This window comes from Hirundo rustica, unplaced genomic scaffold, assembly GCF_015227805.2.
Source record: "Hirundo rustica isolate bHirRus1 unplaced genomic scaffold, bHirRus1.pri.v3 unplaced_BUSCO_378120at7742, whole genome shotgun sequence".
NCBI classification, from domain to species: Eukaryota; Metazoa; Chordata; class Aves; order Passeriformes; family Hirundinidae; genus Hirundo; species Hirundo rustica.
Window position 1 is genome coordinate 1 of NW_026690731.1, and position 16,276 is coordinate 16,276.

Here is a 16,276-nt window from a genome sequence, read left to right on the forward strand (position 1 = left end):
TTTTGTTTTAATTATTAAAAAAAAAAAAAAAAAAGCAGATCAAACTCAAAAAACAATTCAAGCCCTGCCTTTAGGAAAGTTAAAGATTAAAAAAAAAAAAAAAAATTAAAAAAAAAAGAAAAAAAAAAAAGGAAAATTTTTTAGTCTTGTTTAGCAAAACAAAAAAACAAAAAAAAAACCAATAAAAACCCGAAATTTTTTTAACCATCACCGGAGTCTGTGAGGGCTCAATGGGGCGTGGCCTCGGCAGGGAGGCGTGGCCTTTGGGAGGGCGTGGCTCGGGTGGGTTAGGTTTAGCATTGGAGGCGTGGCTTTAGCGGAGGGGGCGCGGCCTGGCGCGGCGGTTCCCATGACAGTTGGCACGGGAGGGGTCTCGCTGGCAGCGTCGCGCTTTCAGGGAGCAGGCGCGGCCTAGGGCAGGCTGGAGACTCCATGGGCGCGGTTTTGAAGCGGCGAACGCGGTTTTTTGAATGGAGGAGCGCGGCCTCGGCGGCCATTAAAGGAGCGTGGTTTTGTACCAGGGGGCGTGGCTTTATCCCGGCGGAGAGCTGGGCGGCGCTGATTGGTCGGCGAGGCGGCACTTCCGGTTCGGCACTTCCGGCGGGACGGCCCGGTAATGGCGGCGGGCCGCGGGTGGAGGCGGCGGGCGCTGCGCCTGCTCACGGCGGGCGGCGGCGTCCTGCTCACCCGCTTCCCCTTCTGGCACTGCTTCAGCGGGCTCCTGCTCTGCGCGGAGCGCGCCGACCTGCGCCGGTGCGCGCCCGGGGCGTGGGACGGGCCGGGGGCCTGCAAGTGGTCGTGGGGAGCCTGAGCCTGGGAGGGACCCGCGAGTGTTTGTGCGGGTGTGGGGCTGGGATCTGTGAGAGCCCGGGGGTGGCTGTGGGGCCTGGAGATGGTTGTGGGGCCGGGAGGAGCTGGGGGACAGTACTGGGTGTCAGGAGGCCAGAGGGCGGTGTGGGGCTGGGGGAACCCAGGGTGCTGTGGGGATGGGAGAACCCAGAGTGGTGTGGGGCTGGGGGAGCCAGGGCGGTGTGGGGCTGTGAGGGGCTGGGGGTGGTTATGGGGGGCTGCGAGAGCCTGGAGGTGTCTGTGGGGCCTATGAGGCTGCTGAAGTGTGGGACAGCTGGGAGCCTGCTGGGTTCATGTGGGGCAGCTTGGAGCTCCTGGGTTCATGTGGGCTAGCTGGGGGCTGCTGGCTTCCTGTGGGGCTGGGACAGGCAGGGTTTACCGTGGGGCACAGAGCCTCTGCCTGGGGCTGAGGGGAGACACGAGCAGCATTTGGGTCTGGGGAAGAATCCAGAGCAGCAGCGAGGGGCCCGGAGGGGCTCCCTGGGACAGGGGAAGGGCCGTGTCTGCCCCATCCCCCGGGCAGAGTCTGGGGGCTCTGGGCTGAGTCCCGGAGCTGCCGTCCCCGCAGGAAGCCCGACATCCCGGTGCCCTACCTGTACGTGGACATGGGCGTGGCCGTGCTCTGCGCCAGCTTCATGTCCTTCGGCGTCAAGCGGCGCTGGTTCGCGCTGGGGGCCGCGCTGCAGCTGGCCGTGGCCACCTACGCCGCCCACGTCGGCGGCCACGTCCACTACGGCGACTGGCTCAAGGTGAGAGCCCCCCTCGGCACCCCCCCGGAGGGCGGCAGCCCCTCGGCGACGGCGCTGACGGGGACGGCGGCCCCGCAGGTGAGGATGTACTCGCGCACCATCGCCATCATCGGCGGCTTCCTGATCCTGGCCAGCGGCGCCGGGGAGCTGTACCGGCAGAAACCGCGCAGCCGCTCCCTGCAGTCCACGGGACAGGTGTTCCTGGGCATCTACCTCATCTGCCAGGTAACGGGGACGCCTGGGGACGCCTGGGAGCGGGGACGCCCCGTGCTGCTGCGCTGCAGGGTGGGGACACGGGTCCCTGCGGGAGAAGCCCCGGGACGGTGCTGGCAGTGCCCCGAATTGGGGTGGGACAGGAGCCTGTGAGGACAGGGCTGTGTCCCCCCAGTGCCACCGCACTCGGAGCCCACGCTGTCCCCACAGGAAAAGCCTCGGGATGGTGTTGGCCATGCCCCAAATCGTCCCTGGTGGGAGCTTCGGGGTGGGACAGGGACAGTTTGGGGCACTGTCCCCTCAGTGTCACCGCTGTCCCCAGGGGAGAAGCCTCGGGCAGCAGCTCTCCTTGGGGAGGAGCCTTGGCTGATTGTTCCCACCAGTGTCCCCAGTGTCCCCAGTGCCACCCCACTCTATCCCCTGGGGAGAAGCCTTGGGTGATTGTTCCCACCAGTGTCCCCAGTGTCACCAGTGCCACCCCACTCTGTCCCCTGGGGAGAAGCCTTGGGTGATTGTTCCCACCAGTGTCCCCAGTGTCACCACACTCCAACCCTACACTGTCCCCTGGGGAGAAGCCTTGGGTGATTGGTGCCACCAGTGCCACCGGTGTCACCGATGCCACCAGTGTCCCCAGTGCCACTCCACACTGTCCCCAGTGGAGAAGCCTTGTGTGATTGTTCCCACCAGTGTCCCCAGTGTTCCCAGTGTCCCCAGTGCCACCCCACTCTGTCCCCTGGGGAGAAGCCGTGGGTGATTGGTGCCACCAGTGCCACCAGTGTCCCTGGTGCCACCACACTCCGAGCCTGTGCTATCCCCGGGGGAGAATCCTTGTGTGATTGTTCCCACCAGTGTCCCCAGTGTCACAACACTCCAACCCCACACTGTCCCCTGGGGAGAAGCCTTGGGTGACTGGTGCCACCAGTGCCACCAGTGTCACTGATGCCACCAGTGTCCCCAGTGCCACCCCACTCTGTCCCCTGGGGAGAAGCCTTGGGTGATTGGTGCCACCAGTGCCACCAGTGTCACTGATGCCACCAGTGTCCCCAGTGCCACTCCACACTGTCCCCAGTGGAGAAGCCTTGTGTGATTGTTCCCACCAGTGTCCCCAGTGCCACCACCCTGCCATCCCCCGATCTCCCCTGGGGTACACCTCTCCTCTGGGTGTCCCCAGCGCCCCCACTGCCCCCCACCCTGGATGTCCCCGCCGTCCCTGGGGGTTCGCCCTCCTCCGAGCTGCCCTCAGTGCCATCTCCCCCCTCGTCCCCCCGCGGTGTCCCCGCCGTGTCCCCGCAGGCCTACTCGCTGCAGCACAGCGCCGAGGACCGCCTGGCCTACCTGGACCACCTGTTAGGGGGCGAGCTGGCCCTGCAGCTGCTCTTCCTGCTCTACGGGCTGCTGGCCCTGGCCTTCCTCTCGGGCTACTACGTGCGCACGGCGGCGCAGGTGCTGGCCGTGCTGCTGCCGCTGGCCATCCTGCTCATCGACGGCAACCTGGGCTACTGGCACGCCCTGCGCCGCGTCGAGTTCTGGAACCAGATGAAGCTCATCGGCCAGAACGTGGGAATCTTCGGCGCCGTGGTCATCCTGGCCACGGACGGCTGAGCGGGGAGGGCGCGGGGTGGAAAGGGTGGGAGGGTTTGTTTATTGGGTTGGTTTTTTTTTTTTAAGGAGCGACGCTATTTATTCATTTTTTTCGGGGTGTGGGGTTTTTTTTTTTTTTGCGTTGTTTGTAAATATTTGGTAATTTTGGCGGAGGATGGGCTGGGGGGGGTGGGTTCTGCGCGGGGGGGTGGCGGCCACTGTGTGGCCAGGGGCCCCCCCTTCCCTGCTGAGGGGTGTCACTGCTCTCCTCCCCTCTCCCCTAATAAAAAAAAATATGTATTTTTACTGAGAAATCTTCGATGTCTCACCCTGGGGGGGGATCGGCTTTGGGCGCCAGCGTGAGGGGCCGCAGCTTTTGGGGGCAGAAACTGCGTTTGGGCTCCTGGAACTGCAGTGCTGAAATGCTGTGGGGGACTTGGGGGGAAACTGCTTCGGAGGAGTCGCTTGGGCAGGTGTCCGTGTGTCCCGGGTACAGGTGTCCGTGTGTCCCCCAGGGCAGGACAGGTGTCTGTGTGTCCCTGGGGCAGGACAGGTGTCTGTGTGTCCCTGGGACAGGTGTCCGTGTGTCCCTGGGACAGGTGTCCGTGTGTCCCGGGGACAGGTGTCCGTGTGTCCCCTGGGGCAGGACAGGTGTCCGTGTGTCCCTGGGACAGGTGTCCGTGTGTCCCGGGGACAGGTGTCCGTGTGTCCCCCGGGGTAGGACAGGTGTCCGTGTGTCCCTGGGACAGGTGTCCGTGTGTCCCTGGGACAGGTGTCCGTGTGTCCCGGGGACAGGTGTCCGTGTGTCCCTGGGACAGGTGTCCGTGTGTCCCTGGGACAGGTGTCCGTGTGTCCCGGGGCAGGACAGGTGTCCGTGTGTCCCTGGGACGGGTGTCCGTGTGTCCCCGGGGACAGGTGTCCGTGTGTCCCTGGGGCAGGACAGGTGTCCATGTGTCCCTGGGACAGGTGTCCGTGTGTCCCGGGGACAGGTGTCCGTGTGTCCCTGGGACAGGTGTCCGTGTGTCCCGGGGACAGGTGTCCGTGTCCCCCCCGCCCTGTCCGGAAAAGCAAACAGGGCTGATAAGGGGTTTCCTTTCCTCCGGGGGGCCCTAATGCGCCTCCGGCGGAACCGGGCCATAAAACGCGGGCAGGCGGCAGAGCCCTGTTTGCTCGGGGGGGCCACCGCGGCTCCTCACCCCTCCCCGAGACCCCCCCGGCGGCTCCAGCCCCCCGCCTTCACCCCCAGACCCTCCTGCTCCTCCTCATTGCCCTCGCAGAGGTGGGGACGTGCAGGGGACACCCCCCCCTCCGTGTCCCTGTCCCTATCGGGGTCCCCCCCGCGCCCCCCCCCGCGGGCAGAGCCATCCTGTGACCTTTGGAAAATGTCTGTTTGCTGTCACCGGGATAAATGGGGCAGAAAGCTCCCGCCTCCCCCCCGAGTCCCCCCGCGGGGGCCAGCGGCTCGCTCGGGGGACAACGCGGTGACATTGTGGGGTCCCATTGTGGGATGGGACAGATCCCCCTCCTTGTGCCGGGGGAGGGAAAAGCCGGACCCAGCCCCGCTGCCTCAGTTTCCCCGGACACGCGTTAGGTCCGGCAGGGCGGGGGGCTCTCCGCAGCCCCCTCGGTCCCATCAGGGACATGAAAGGTTCGGGGCCGGGGGGGCTGCGGGGCCGCTCCCCCCTCCCAGCGCTGCCGTGAGCCCGGCGCCGCTCCGCCGGGACCTCCCGCCCGTGTCCCCGCAGGCCGCGGGTGTCACAGCGCGGCCACGCCACGGGGGACAGCCCCCCCCTCCTCCGGCCAGTGCCACCAGCCGAGGTGACAACCGAGTCAGGAGCGGCGAGCGCGTCCCCTCCGGCCGGGGCTGGCCCCCTCCCGTGTCCCCTCCGGCCCGATGGTGTCGCCTCCAGCCGGGCTGGTGGCGCCCCGCGGTGTCCCCAAGCGCCGTGTCCCCTCCGCCCCACTGGGCAGAGATGCGGCTGCGGCTGGGTGGGGCCATCCCGGCGTTTTTGGGACCCTCTCGTGCCACTTGTCCCCGTCCCAGCACCCCCACGGTGGCTTCGGTGTCCCCTGCCCGGCGGGCACGTCCCCGCCGCGTCTCTCCGTGCCTCAGTTTCCCCCGGAGCCGGTGATTGCTCCCTAATGGTAAATCCATACCGGATTAATGTCCCCGCGCGGGGGGCTGGAAAGGTCACCTCATCCGTCCTGGGGCGCGGTGACAGCGGTCGATGGCGCCGGCGGTGACAGGGCTGCGGTGGCGCTTCGTGCCTGGTCTGGGGAAACTGAGGCAGCCGTGGCTGTGGGTGTGTCTGTCCCCTGCAGTGTCCCTTCCCTCGAGGGTGGCTTGTGCCAGGGCCTTGGGTCTTTGTCCCGTGTGTCCCTGGGGGTGGCCGATGTCCCTGTGTCCCACTGTCACACGCCGTGTCCATTCCCTGTCCCCGTGCGTGGTTGTGTGTCACATCCCTGTCCCCGTGCCCTGGCCGCCCGTCACGTCTGCCATGTGCCACTCCGTGAGTCCTGCCCGCCTCGTGCCACGGTGACACGCCACATCTGCGCCCACGTCCCGTGTCCGCGTCCCCTGTGGCCACACGCGTGTCCCCGCGTCCCTGTGTCCCCCCCGCCCCGTGCCCCCACGCTCTGTCCTCCCCCTCCCCTCCGTGCCCCGGCTGCGGGACCGTGCCGGGGGACAGTGACAAGGTGCTGGCACGTGTCCCCTGTGTCCTGCGTGCCCGTGGGTCTGTCACGCGTGAGGGAGGAGCCACCAGCCCCCCTCGGGCTATAAAACCCCGGGCGGGCGCGGGAGCCGCCGTGTCCCCGGCACCGTCACCCCACTGCCAGGCCCCACCTGGCACCTCTGCCTCCGCCATCGTGAGTGCAGCCACCGGGCTGGGGTCCCGGGGGTCCCCGCGGGGAGCTCGGGACCCCAGGAGGGACAATCGCCTCGGGGACCTGTGGGGTCCTTTGGGGAGGGGACAGCTCCCTTGGGGACACCGAGGGGGGGTCTCTGGGAGGGAGATATGTGGATATGAGGAGGGTCCCGGGGGTGACGGTGTCCCCTGAGCGGGGCTGGGGGATGAGACAAACCCTTGGGGACCTGGGGGTGCTCGGAGGGGGGGTGACATTCCCACAGGGAACGGGGTCCTGGGGCTCGGTGGGGTGGGGAGAGGGGGGCAGAGCTGGGTTGGGGGTCCCGAGGGTGCCCCAGGCTCGGCCCCTGTCCCCCCGCAGATGGCGATGTCCCCGCGGCCGTGGCGCGCGCTGGTGGCCGTGTCCCTCTGCGCCCTGCTGTGCCTGGCGGCCGCGTACCCCCCGAAACCCGAGAGCCCCGGGGACGACGCGTCCCCCGAGGAGATGGCCCGGTACTTCTCGGCCCTCCGCCACTACATCAACCTGGTCACCCGGCAGAGGTGAGCGCCGCCGGGCCGGACCGTCGCCGCCGCCGCGGACACCCCCGGGCTCAGGGGGTCCCCTCTGCGCCTCCGTGCGCGCCCCCCGCGGGGGTCCCCGTTTGCTCAGGCGCGTGCCCGTGTCCCGCAGGTACGGGAAACGCGCCAGCCCCGGCGCCGCCGTGACCGAGCTGCTCCTGGGGACCGGCGGTGACAGGTCACGGTGAGCGTCGCTGTCCCTGTCGCTGTCCCTGTCGCTGTCGCTGTTCCCCTCCCCGTCTCCATCGCCCCGCCGGCAGGGACACAGGGGCTGCGCTGGGGGTCCCGGGGCTGTTTGGGGGGTTCGGGCGGGTTTCGGGGGTCTCGCTCTCCCTTTTCTCACACCGCTCTTCCCCCAGGTACGATGACGACTCCTCGTGGTGACCGCCCCGCCCCAGCCCCCGCTGTCCCCCAAATCCTCCCCAGGGGATCCAGGGCGGCGGCGCGACCCCCCCGCTGGAGGGCCGGGGACCCCCAGAACCCGGCCCGGGGGAGTCCCGCTGTCCGGGGGGGGGGGTCCCCACCCCGTCCCCTCCCCAGCGCTGTCGGGGGGGTCCCGCGTGGGTCCCTGCACGGCCCCACAGCGACAATAAAGAGCACGATCGTGGGCACGGCCGGGTCCGCGCTGTGTGCGGGGGGCCTGGGGCAGGGCCGGGGTGCAGGGGGGGTGTCGGGGTGCAGGAGGGGTGTCGGGGCGCAGGGATGGAAGGAGAAAGGAGGAACGGGAAGAACAAGGGACAGGAGGCTCTGGGGTGCAGGGAGAGGGGTCAGGAGCGCTTGGGGGGTGAAAGGAGGGGAGTGGGAATTTTTGGGGAGGGGGTGGGAGTGGGGTGAGTTGGGGCACGCTGGGGTTGGGTATTGGGGTGCACTGGGTGCGGGGGAATGGGGGCACTGCTGGGGGGGATCCCAGTGATGAATGTCGGGGTGCTGGGGAGCCCTGTCCTGGGTGTGGGGGGCACTGGCAGGGGCTGCTGGCCCCATCGGGGACCCCCGGTGTGAAGACTGTGACTGCTGGGGCTGAGCCAGGGCCGGGGTCCCGTGTCCCTCTGTCCCCCCAGGCGGCCGTGGCGGGAGCCTGGGGACAGCCCCGTCCCCACGGGCTGGGGCCACCCCAACGTCGCCTCCCTCACACCCCGCCAGGATCCCCCTCGGTCCCTCTGTCTGTCCCCCCACTGTCCCCCTGTCCCCTCCCCACCCCTCTGTCCCTCCATGGGGCCGGCCACCCGTGGCCGTGTCCTGTCCCCTCCGGGAGCCCCCTCAGCGCGGGAGGGGGTCAAACATTAACCAGAGCTGTGCGGGGGCCACCTGTCCTGTCACCCCCCCCACGACGGCCCCTGTCCCCCCCTCCCCGTCCGAGCTGGCACCAGGCCGCAGCGTGGCGCGGTGACATCAGCGGGGCGCAGGGGGATAAAAGGGGCCAGCGCTGCGGTGGCACCGAGGACCCGGCGTGTCAGGCAGCGTCCCCTCGTCCGGCCGAGTGTCCCCGAGTCCCCGCCCGAGCAGGAAGGTGAGAGGGGACCGGGAGCTGAGGGCGGCGTGAGCAGAGAGCGTGGGTGTGAGAAACAACGGGTGTGTGACAAGTGTGACAAACAGGCGTGTGACAATCGGGTGTGTGACAAACGGGTGTGTGACAAGTGTGACAAACAGGCGTGTGACAATCGGGTGTGTGACAAACAGGCGTGTGACAATCGGGTGTGTGACAATCGGGTGTGTGACAATCGGGTGTGTGACAATTGGGTGTGTGACAATCGGGTGTGTGACAATCGGGCGTGTGACAATTGGGTGTGTGACAATCGGGTGTGTGACAATCGGGTGTGCAGGGCACACCAGGGGCCTGACTGTGCGTGTTACGCGTGTGGTGCCGCTGTTTGTGCAAGGCTGAAGGTGTGCAGGGCTGGGACTCGGGGTGTACAGGTGCGTGCAGGTGTGTGCGTGCTCTGTGTGCTGTGTACAGGCGTGCACAGGTGTGCTGTGCACAGGGGTGCTGTGTGTTCAGTGTGTTCAGCTGTGTGCAGCTGTGTGCAGGTGTGCACAGGTGTGCTGTGTGTTCAGGTGTGTTCAGCTGTGTGCAGCTGTTTACGGGTGTGCACAGGTGTGCTGTGCACATGTGTGCTGTGTTCAGCTGTGCGCAGGTGTGCACAGGTGTGCTTGTGCTGTGTTTGCAGCTGTGGGCAGCTGTTTACGGGTGTGCTCAGGTGTGCTGTGTGTGCAGGTGTGTTCAGCTGTGCACAGGTGTGCCGTGTGTGTGCAGGTGTGTACAGCTGTGTGCAGCTGTGTACGGGTGTGCACAGGTGTGCCGTGTGTGCAGGTGTGTTCAGCGGTGCTCAGGTGTGTGCAGGTGCGTGTGCTGCCTGCCCTGCGCACACGCCGCGAGTGTCCCGCGTGTCGCTGTCGCAGCCATGTCGCCGCCGCTGCTCCTGGTGGCCTGCGCGGTGGTGGCGCTGCTGCCGCTGCGGCCCCCGCGCGGCCCCCGCTGCAGCCCGCGTACCCCGGCGACGACGCGCCCGTGGAGGATCTGCTGCGCTTCTACAACGACCTGCAGCAGTACCTGAACGTCGTCACCCGCCCGCGGTGAGCAGGGCCCGCGGCTGGCCGTCCCGATGCGCTCCCTGTCGCGACACGCTCCCCGCCTCGCCGCTCTCCCTTATCGCGACACGCTGCTGCCCACCGCCGCCGCGCGCTCCCCGCTGCGATGCGCTCCCGTCGTGATGTGCTTCGCCCCGCGACGTGCTCCCCACCCCAATGCGCTCCCCATCGTGACACGTTCCCTGCCACGACACGCTCCCCGTCACGACATGCTCCCCATCATCACGTTCCCTACCGTGACATGATCTCCACCTCAATGTCGTGACGCTCCCTGTCACAACACTCTCCCTATCGCGCGCTCCCCATCTCGACCCACTCCCTGTCGTGTCACACTCCCTGTGGGGACACACTCTCCATCGTGTCACACTCCCTGTGGGGACACACTCCCCATCGTGTCACACTGCCTGTCGTGTCACACTCCCTGTCGGGACACACTCCCTGTCGTGTCACATTCCCTGTGGGGACACACTGCCTGTCGGGACACACTCCCTGTCGTGTCACATTCCCTGTGGGGACACACTCCCTGTCGGGACACACTCCCTGTCGTGTCACACTCCCTGTCGTGTCACACTCCCTGTGGGGACACACTGCCTGTCGGGACACACTCCCTGTCGGGACACACTCCCCATCACGACTCGCTCCCCGTCGTGTCACACTCCCTGTCGTGTCACACTCCCTGTCGCGACACGCTCCCTGTCGTGTCCCCTGTCCCCGTGCCCATACCGTGTCCCCGTTGCAGGTACGGGAAGCGGGCGGGCGGGCGAGCTCCTGCCGAGGAGCCCCTCGGCGGCCCGGGGTGCTGAGCCCCAGGTGAGGGTCTGGGGGGCGGCAGGACCCCCCCCCCCCCCCCGGGCTGTCCCCGGCCTCGGTGTCCCCAGCGGGGACAGCCTGGGGGACGGGGGGGCCTGGGGGGTGCACAGGGCCGGGGGAAATCGGGGAGACCTACAGGGGGTCAGGGTGGGGGACACAGGACCGGGGGAACCCGGGGGTGTCAGGGTGGGGAACACGGGACGGGGGGACCTGGGGGTGTCAGGGTGGGGGACACGGGCAGGGGGAACCCGGGGGTGTCAGGGTGGGGGACACGGGGCTGGGGGACCCGGGGGTGTCAGGGTGGGGGACACGGGGCTGGGGGACCTGGGGGTGTCAGGGTGGGGACATGGGGCTGGGGGACCCGGGGGTGTCAGGGTGGGGGACACGGGGCTGGGGGGACCCGGGGTGTCAGGGTGGGGGACACGGGGCTGGGGGACCCGGGGGTGTCAGGGTGGGGGACATGGGGCTGGGGGACCCCGGGGTGTCAGGGTGGGGGACACGGGGCAGGGGGACCCTGCCTGAGCCCCCTTTTGTTTCAGGGACGCCGCGGGGCCGAGTGGGTGAAGAAGCCCAGAAGGCGCCGCCCCCTCCCCTCGCTGCACCCCCGGCCCCCCCAGAGCCGGGAGAGACCCCGGCAATAAACCCCCCCTGCAGCCACCGCCTGTCCTGTCCTGTCCTGTCCTGCCTGGGGACACCGGGGACACCGGGCTGGGGGGAATGGCAGCGCTGGGGACACTGGGGGTGGCAGAGACGCTGAGGGACACAGTGTCCCTGTCCCCAGCGGGGATGCTGGGGGCAGAGGTGGTGCTGGTGGCTCTGGGGATGCTGGGGACACTGGGACACGGGACACTGGTGGCGCTGGGAGCGTCAGGCACACTGAGGGTGCTGGCTGTGCTGGGGGCACTGAGAGTGCTGGCACTGGGGACACTGAGCGGCTGTGCTGGGGACACTGGGGGTGCTGGCACTGTGGACATTGGGGACACCAGGGACACCGAGCGGCTGTGCTGGGGACACTGAGAGTGTTGGCACTGGGGACACCGAGGGTGCTGGCACTGGGGACACTGAGGGTGCTGGCACTGGGGACACCTGAGGGTGCTGGCACTGTGGACACGCCTACGCGGTCTGTCGCTGTCGCTGTCCCTGTCGCTGTCGCTGTCGCTGTCCCCGTCCTGTCGGTGCCAGTCGCGCGTGTCGCGCAGCTCCGCCGCGATGCCGGCGGCCGCCCCCGCCTCGCTCGCGGGTGAGTGTGCACCGGCCGGGCGCGCGCGCCGCCGCACACGCGCGTGCAAACGCCCCCCGTGCACGCGCGAAGGGTCGGGATGGGGCGGGGGGGGGGGACACACACACGCACACCGGAGAGCGCGTGTGCGTGGGGCGCACCCGGGCCTTGCACACGCGTGTGCAAGGGGAGATCGCTCCGGGAGCGAGTGGGCGCCCGAGCGCGCGCGCGTTCGTGCGTGTGCGGGCGCGCGCGGGAGCGGCGCGGCCCCTTTAAATCCGCGCTCCCGCCCGCCCCCTTAAAGGGGCCGAGCTCCCCCCGGCCCCCTCCCCACGCCGCGGGACGCCGGGGGGGGGGTCCCACCCGCGATCGGGCGCGTGTGCAAGCGCGGGTGAGCGGGCACGGCGCGGGGAGGGGAGGAGGGGGGGAGGCGCGGGGAGCGCGCCCGCGGGAGCGCGCGTGGGGGGAAGCGCGGGTGTCGGCGAGGGCGCGCACACGCGTGTGCGCAGCGGCGTTGGGGGGGGGGGGGGGGGGGGGGGCTGCCGAGCGCGCTCTCGGGCGGTTCGCGCGCGTGGGCCCCCGCCGTGCGCGCGCGGGAGAGATGCGCGTGCACCGGCCGTGCCACGCCGGGCCCCCCCAAATCCCCCCCCCCAACACACACCCCATGCCGGGTGTGCAAAGCGGCCGGAGCGTGCCCGGTGCACACGCGTGTGCAAGGCGCGGGGCGCGGGGCTCCACGGGGGGGTTGCGGGGTGCGGGGGGGGGAAGCGGCGGTACCCGGATCTGGGGCGGGGGAGCCCGGCCCCGCAGCCATGAGCAGCCCCGGGCCGGGGTCCCCTCCGCCCGCCCCCGGCCCCGCCCGCGCCCCCCCGGCACCCCCAGGTACGGGGGGGGGGCCGCGAGGGGCGGGGGGCGCTGCCCCGCGCGGGGGGGCGATGCGGGGTTTGGGATGCGGCGGGGGGAGCGCGCTGGGGTTCGGGGGGGTTCGGGTGATGCTGTGACCCCCCCGGCTTAGATTGGTGGGGAGGGGGCGATGGATGCGCCCCCCGCCTCCCGGCCCCCCCCCCCCCGCCCCCGGCTGCATCGCGCTCTTCCCCCGCCATTGCAGCGCGGCCGCGCAGCCGCTGCCGCCCCCGCGGGCCCGGATGCGGCCCCCCCAAATTGCATCGATCCCCCCGCGATGTGATCGCGCCCCCCCCCTCCCCATTGCATCACCCCCTCCTCCCGTTACGCCGTGCTCCGGGGGGGCTTTGCTCTCTGCCGTGACCATCTGGGGGGGGTCTGTCCCCTTGTCCCCACGGCTGAGGAGGAGGGGACATTTCCGCGCTCCCAGGGGACACCGACGCTTGTCCCCGTAATTAGGGGGGGTCAGGGGTGACCGTGACAGCGATGGGGGGGACACGAGCACCCCCCCCGGCTGCGCTTTCATCTTTCACCACCTTGCTGCTCCTCCCCGCCGTGTCCCTGTCCCTGTCCCTGTCCCTGTCCCTGTCCCTGTCCCTGTCCCCCCTCAGCCATGCAGCAGGTCCTGGATAACCTGATGGGGCTCCCGGGGAGCCCGGGGGTGGCCGACCTCGACCTCATCTTCCTCCGTGGCATCATGGAGAGCCCCATCGTGCGCTCCTGGCCAAGGTAGGGCGGCGCGGGGGGGCTGGAGTGTCCCCCCCCCCGCCGTGTGTGCGGGGTGACCCCCACGCGTGTGTGTGAGTGTGCGTGGGTGTGTCACCTCCTGGGGGGTCCCTGTTTCCCAATCCCCCCGCCAGCACACCCAGATCCCCAGTTCTGTCCCTGGGGGTCCCCAAACTCCCTGGCCCCACGAGGGTCCCTCACAACTCCATTGTCTCTAATCCCAGACCCCCTGTGGGACACTGAGCCCCCGGCTCCGGAATCCCCTCGGCCCCCCAAATGTCCCTGACCCCCCCTTCCCCCCCAGATGTCCCTCATGCTCCCCCCCCACCCCGTGCCTCCGGGGGTCCCTAATCCCCCCTGGGGGTCCCCGATCCCCCCTGGGGGTCCCCGATCCCCCTCAACCTCTGAGGATCCCAAATCTCCCCGGGGATCCCGAATCCCCCCGGCAGCATTTGGGGGTCCCCCCCCCTCCCCTTACCCTCCCGTCCCCGGGGGTCCCCGCAGGCGCACGAGCGGCTGGAGGAGCGCAAGCTGGAGGCGGTGCGCGGGGACAACCTGGCGCTGGTGCAGGAGATCCTGCGGGACATCGGGCGCCTGGCTCGGCCCGACGCGCGGGCGGCGGCGGCGGAGCTGGCCCGGATCCTGCGGGAGCCGCACTTCCAGGTGCCCGGGTTCCCCCTGTCACACGCGTGTGCCGCGCGCGTGGGGGACACAGGGGTGACACCCCCGTGTGTCCCAGTCGCTGCTGGAGACCCACGACTCGGTGGCTGCCAAGAGTTACGACCCTCCGCCGAGCAGCCCCGGCCCGGAGGCGTCCCTGGGGTCGCAGCCCGTGCCCCCCGACGCCGTGCGCATGGTGGGCATCCGGAAAGCGGCCGGGGAGAACCTGGTGAGCCCGGCCGGGGGTGCTGCGGGGGGGGGCCGGGCGGTGCTGGTGGGACATTTCGGGGTGCTGGGAGATTTTGGGGTGCCGGGGCATTGCGGGGATGCGGCGGCGGTAAGGGGCGCTGGGTGGAGAATTTTGGGGGGGGCATTACGAGGTGGTTTTTTAGGGTGAGCCGGGAGCATTTTGGGGGTGCCGGGCGGGTGTCGGGGGTGCTGCGGCGTGTCCCCCGCGGGGGGCTGAGCGGGGCTGTCCCCTCAGGGGGTGACGTTCCGGGTGGAGCGGGGGGAGCTGGTGATCGCCCGCATCCTGCACGGGGGGATGGTGGCGCAGCAGGGGCTGCTGCACGTGGGGGACGTGATCCGCGAGGTGAACGGGCGAGAGGTGGGCAGCGACCCGCGGGCGCTGCAGGACAGCCTGCGCCACGCCAGCGGCAGCGTCGTGCTCAAGATCCTGCCCAGCTACCAGGAGCCGCACCCGCCCCGCCAGGTACCGCCCCGAGTCCCGATCTGCATCCAGCCCCGAGTCCCGGTCTGCATCCCAAACTTCATCCCGATCTGCATCCCGATCTGCATCCAGCCCCGCGTCCCAGTGTGGATCCCAAACTTCATCCCGATTTGCACCCAGCCCCGCATCCCCATCTGCATCCAGCCCCGTGTCCCATCCTGCATCCCAACCCCGCATCCCATCCTGCATCCCGCCCTCACCACGCTGCCCACAGCTCGCCCTGCCCTGTGTCCCTGTGTCCCCATGCCCGTGTTCCCCCCCGTGTCCCCCCCGCCCTGTGTCCCCTCCGTCTCTGCCGGTCCCTGTCCCTGTCCCTGTCCCCACTCAGGACTGGCTGGCAGAGGGTGCCCTGCGCTGCTCCTCCCCGCCCCGTGCCAGCCGCCCCCGTCTCCGTGGGGACAAAGCAGCTCTGTCCCCTCCGTGGGCTGTCCCCTGGCGTCCCGGGGCTGTCGCCGTCCCCGCGGCCGCGCGCCCCTCGCGCGTCCCCATGTGCGCCATCGCGGGCGCGGCGCTGGCGGCGCTGGGCACCCTCGTGTGCCTGTCGGTGGCCCTGGGGCTGTGCCTGGGGGTGGCCGTGGTGGTCGCCTGGGGGGCGGCGGCGGCGGCCGGAGCTCTCTGCGTGTGCGCGGGGGCCGTGCGGGGCTGGCTGCGCCGGGCGCGGGGGGCGCGGCCCGGCGCGGGGGGCTCCTAGCGGGGACACGCGGGCCCGGCTGCGCGCCACAACGGCTCCCCGCGTGTCCCCCGCCCGCGCTGGGGACGCTGAGGCGCCGGAGGAGGTGGGGAGGATGCCGGGGGTCTCCCCCCGATGATCCCTCCCCTGTCCCCAGGTGTTTGTCAAGTGTCACTCTCGACTACGACCCGGCCACCGACAGCCTGATCCCCTGCAAGGAGGCCGGGCTCAAGTTCATGGCCGGGGACCTGCTGCAGATCGTCAACCAGGATGACCCCAACTGGTGGCAGGTCAGGGGGGCCCGGAGGGGTGGTCGGGGGGGGGCTTGTGGCTCTTGGACTCCGTCCTGGGCCATGGAGGGCTGGAGGTGTTGTGGGCCGGGGGAGATCGGGGGGTCCCCGTGGGTTTGGAGTGTGCCTGGGAGTATTCCTGGAGCTCGGGGAGCGTCCTTGGAGCTTGGAGGGGGATGCTTGGGAACTGGGGGGATCCCTGGAGCTGGGGAAGGTCCCTGTGTGGACGGGGAGGTCCTGGGAAATCGGGGATTTCCTGGAGCTCGGGGGGTGTGTCCCCAATCGGGATTTCAGGGGGTCCCAGGAACTGGGGAGGTTCCTTGTGGAACTTTGGGGGGGGGTTTCCCCGGAGCTGGGGGTGTTCTCTGTGGGGTGGGAGGGGTCTCTGGAGCCATGGGGGGGGTCCCCACGCGTGGCTGTGTGTCCCCAGGCGTGCCACGTGGAGGGCGGCAGCGCGGGGCTGGTGCCCAGCCAGCTGCTGGAGGAGAAGCGCAAGGCCTTCGTCAAGAGGGACGGGGAGGTGGCGCCCACGTCGGGTACGGGGACACGGCGGGGAACACGGGGGAGGACGGGGGAGTGGGGGCGGGTCCCCTGTGACAGTGTCCCCACGGGCCCGGGGTCCTGTCCTGCAGGAAGTCCCCGATTCTCAGGGTGATTCTCAGTGCCAGGTCCCCCATGGCACTGCCCCCTGCTCCCGTGCCCCTGTCCCTGTCCCTGTCGCTGTCGCTGGTCGCTGTCCCCAGCCCAGCCAGCCCCTTGCCCTCGCAGGGGCCCTGTGCGGCAGCCTCAGCCTGGAAGAGGAAGAAGAGGATGATGTACCTGACGAACGAAGAACGCCGGTGAGAGCCCCCGGGCGCTGCCCCGG

General features: G+C 69.6%; 3 protein-coding genes across 3 annotated transcripts; all 3 read left to right on the forward strand.

The window, feature by feature from the left end:
• The first annotated feature begins 595 nt into the window (after positions 1 to 595).
• Positions 596 to 3,452, forward strand: TMEM101 (transmembrane protein 101). The gene is made up of 4 exons (XM_040054448.1): positions 596 to 753; positions 1,418 to 1,598; positions 1,677 to 1,823; positions 3,105 to 3,452. Exons 1-4 carry the CDS (start codon positions 617 to 619, stop codon positions 3,411 to 3,413), a joined length of 774 nt encoding a protein of 257 aa, XP_039910382.1. The 5' UTR covers positions 596 to 616; the 3' UTR covers positions 3,414 to 3,452.
• A 2,773-nt stretch (positions 3,453 to 6,225) lies between these two features.
• On the forward strand, positions 6,226 to 7,201 carry LOC120748321 (peptide YY-like). The gene is made up of 4 exons (XM_040054449.2): positions 6,226 to 6,260; positions 6,621 to 6,799; positions 6,930 to 7,001; positions 7,177 to 7,201. The coding sequence occupies exons 2-4, from the start codon at positions 6,621 to 6,623 to the stop codon at positions 7,199 to 7,201; spliced, it is 276 nt and encodes a 91-aa protein (XP_039910383.1). The 5' UTR covers positions 6,226 to 6,260.
• A 3,914-nt stretch (positions 7,202 to 11,115) lies between these two features.
• LOC120748322 (MAGUK p55 subfamily member 2-like) lies at positions 11,116 to 16,271 on the forward strand (the record flags this gene model as incomplete). The annotated part of the gene is given in 10 exon segments (XM_040054450.2): positions 11,116 to 11,453; positions 12,947 to 13,064; positions 13,286 to 13,292; positions 13,566 to 13,724; positions 13,801 to 13,950; positions 14,206 to 14,433; positions 15,279 to 15,296; positions 15,298 to 15,411; positions 15,842 to 15,947; positions 16,180 to 16,271. Coding segments are annotated over 10 exon segments (1,023 nt in total), but the record flags the coding sequence as incomplete, so codon positions are not given.
• Between the last annotated feature and the right edge of the window lie 5 nt (positions 16,272 to 16,276).

What these genes read in the sequence shown, in the direction of transcription:
- TMEM101 (XM_040054448.1), top strand. Translation starts at nt 617, where the DNA reads ATGGCGGCGGGCCGCGGGTGGAGGCGGCGGGCGCTGCGCCTGCTCACG. An exon ending in GAGCGCGCCGACCTGCGCCG is followed by an intron (nt 754 to 1,417) that starts GTGCGCGCCCGG and finishes CCGTCCCCGCAG; the next exon opens with GAAGCCCGACATCCCGGTGC. An exon ending in GCATCTACCTCATCTGCCAG is followed by an intron (nt 1,824 to 3,104) that starts GTAACGGGGACG and finishes GTGTCCCCGCAG; the next exon opens with GCCTACTCGCTGCAGCACAG.
- LOC120748321 (XM_040054449.2), top strand. Translation starts at nt 6,621, where the DNA reads ATGGCGATGTCCCCGCGGCCGTGGCGCGCGCTGGTGGCCGTGTCCCTC. An exon ending in AACCTGGTCACCCGGCAGAG is followed by an intron (nt 6,800 to 6,929) that starts GTGAGCGCCGCC and finishes CGTGTCCCGCAG; the next exon opens with GTACGGGAAACGCGCCAGCC. An exon ending in ACCGGCGGTGACAGGTCACG is followed by an intron (nt 7,002 to 7,176) that starts GTGAGCGTCGCT and finishes CTCTTCCCCCAG; the next exon opens with GTACGATGACGACTCCTCGT.